We start from the raw sequence: 2,982 nt of genomic DNA on the forward strand, positions 1-2,982 counted from the left end.
CAGTCAGAGTGTGAGACTGGGAGGAACTGGGATGCCCAGATCATCCCCAGAGCCTGTGCGTTCACACAGCCTGGCTGCGGGAATCCCTTCCATTCAAAACCAAGCTTGATTCACCAAAGCCTCCTCTGCTGCATTTTCCCTAAAGGTATGCCCTTCTGCAGAACTGTCCCAGGAAGAAGCACCATGAAAGGAAGCCAGACTCCTCCATCAGGAGGCAATTTGGCCAGCATGAGCATTTACTCCCAAGCTTTTAAAAATCCAGGTCCCAGGGCACCATGGGCCTCAGAGCCCATGGATTCATTGTCTAGTGGTGACACCCAAGGATTTATATTCTTAAAAGCCTCCCCAAGCAAATCTCTTGCAGTACATGGAAGCTTCCATCTACATCTATCTGTGCATCTCAGACCTCATTGCAAAAAATCACCTGAAGATCTAGCTAAAAACACAGATCCCCACAGCCAGGCACTATGGAAAATGCCTGCAATCCCAGTACTTGGGAGGCGGAGACATGAGAATTGCAAATTCAAGGCCAATGCATGGTAGCTTAGAAAGACCCTGTTTCAGCCGGGCATGATGGCGCACGCTTGTAATCCCCGCGCTTGGGAGGCGGAGACAGGAGGATCACGCAGGTTCAAAGCCAGCCGCGCGCTGGCTTAGAAGACCCTGTTTCCAAATAAAAATATAAAATAGATCTGGGAGTGTAGCCCGGAGGTAGAAGGGCTTCCAGGAACCCCAGTACCACCAAAAAATAAAATAAAAAAATATTAAAACTATAATAATAGTAAAAAGAGACTGGGGGCATAGTTCAGTGGTAGAATGTCCCTGGATTCAGGTCTCAGTACCACAAAAAATAAATAAATAAAAGATAACAGAAAAAGAGCTTGAGGGTAGAACTAAGAGTTAGACTGTACCTGGGTTTAACCCTCAGGACCAAAATAAATAAATAAAATAAAATTTAAGAGCCAGGCATGGCGGTGCACTTGTGTAATCCTAGTACTTGGGAGGCTGAGACAGAAGGATTGCGTAGGTTCACGGCCATCCCCAACTACTCAGTGAGGCCCTCTGCAACTTAGTGAGAACCTGTTTCAAAATAAAGAATAAAAAACAAGGCTGGGGGTGTAGCTCGGAGATAGAATGTACCTGAGTTCAATCCCTGCTACTGCAAAAAAAAAATAGAAATAAATCCCACAGATCCCCAGGCCACACCCCTGTGGATTCTAATCCTTTTCAGCATGTCCCGGGGAAGGTTCCAGAATCTCAGATTTTAACCAGCCCCCAGGTGATTCCAATGCCAGGGATCCACAGTAGGCATGGCAAAGACCCAATGTGGATGCCAAAGTAAATTTTCCTAACGTAATCCTGAGCAGGGGGTGAAGAACAAGGCAAGAGGACTGATCGCGTTAAGCCAGCACACCAGAATTTATTAAGAGGTTAACAGAGTTCTCTGAGTTTTGTTGTTTGCTTTTTTCCACTCAAAAGCATCAAAAAGCCAGAGAGGAGAATCAGTCCCAAAGACCCCTGGCATAAGAGGAGGGCTCATAGTGACCAGACACTTAACGTCATGCAGATAAAGCGATGGGAAATCGCCCCTTGACCTCGGGGATTGCTTCGCTGGGACCCAGCTTTAATTTCTCGCCAGGATATGGTTCCTGTTCTCGGTGCCTTGAAACACCAGGGCAGACGCTGGAGAACAAATCCTCCTCTACCCATATGAGAGGCAGGACGTCGTCGTGGGGGTGTGGCAGATTCTGGAGATGAAGGGGTCTCGGGCGGGAGCAGATGGAGGCCGTCCCTGGCAGGGCCTCAGTGGTGAGGGGAGAGGTCTTCATTTGGTGTCGCACACAGGTGTGGGCTGGCAGCACACTGGGCCGCAGCACCCCGAGCCGCCGCAGCACCCCGAGCCACAGCAGCTGGAGCCACAGCAGCTGGAGCCACAGCCCCCGCAGCCCCCGGAGCCCCCGCAGCCAGATCCACAGCAAGACGACCCGCAGCAGCCGCCTCCGCAGCCTGAGCCCCCGCAGCCGCAGCAGGAGCCGCAGCAGGAGCCGCAGCAGCCGCAGCAGGCCGGCTGGCAGCAGCACTCCTCACAGCAGTCCTGCTCTTGGGTGCAGCAGTTGAAGCAATCCCCTGGGCAGCACCCCATGGTCCCAGCCGGTCAGCTCGCAGGTCAGTAACGCGGCCGGAGTTCCCCCAGGTATGACAGCGGCCAGGAGGACCGCAGCTTTTATATCCCCTCACCCCGGGGTGTTGGCACGAGAGACAGGATGTTTGCTTTGTTATTATTTGTGCCAGTTTCCATAAGAACGTCTCATTAACTGGCTGTTTATTTTCCAGCCCCGAGTACCTCGACTCATAAAATGTCCCACTCGTCCCAACTACTATTTGTCCAGAGGGTAAAAATACATCTTTGAAAAGACCTGTCATTAGCCCAGGTTGAAGGAGAAGAAGGGGAAGGAAGCTGGCCATAGACTGGGGCTGGGGAGAGGCGGGCTCCTCTCCCACATCTCTGGTGGCCGGTAGACCCCTTCTTCCATGAATGCCAGTCCCGGGAGGCAGAGCAGTGGGCACTGGATGCCCTTGTTTCTTCTGCCACAAGCAGAGGCTTCGGTGGAAGGTCTGCGGTGTGGCTCCTCCCAGGTGGAAACAGCATCCTCACCCCAGCTCAGGTGAGCAAGGCAAATATTTTTGTCTGTGTGTGGTATGTAGAGTGCGCCGCACATTTGTTTGGGCTTGGTCGGCGAGCATCAATCATGAGTAATGAGCAACTTGTGAAATGAAAAAAGACTCGTCATAAAACTGCAGCTGACTGGGGAGGCACATCCTCTCTCATCCGCACTCTGAATTGAACAGGTATGTGTCTCCCTACAGGGGTGAGAAGAGCGGTGGTCAGAGGCCGCTCCCCCTGGACCCAGGCCTTTCCTTGGTGCAAGAAGGAAGAGATGCAGGAAGGAGAAAGGAAGGAAAGGGGGAAGGGAGGGAAAG

At 52.1% G+C, this 2,982-nt stretch overlaps 1 protein-coding gene across 1 annotated transcript; it reads right to left on the reverse strand.

The window, feature by feature from the left end:
* Positions 1-1,825: 1,825 nt before the first annotated feature.
* On the reverse strand, positions 1,826-2,143 carry KRTAP17-1 (keratin associated protein 17-1; the record flags this gene model as incomplete). Its single annotated transcript, XM_080713810.1, has 1 exon — positions 1,826-2,143. One exon carries the CDS (start codon positions 2,141-2,143, stop codon positions 1,826-1,828), a length of 318 nt encoding a protein of 105 aa, XP_080569936.1.
* Between the last annotated feature and the right edge of the window lie 839 nt (positions 2,144-2,982).

Source organism: Muscardinus avellanarius (assembly GCF_963383645.1).
Source record: "Muscardinus avellanarius genome assembly, chromosome: 16".
Classification (NCBI taxonomy): Eukaryota; Metazoa; Chordata; class Mammalia; order Rodentia; family Gliridae; genus Muscardinus; species Muscardinus avellanarius.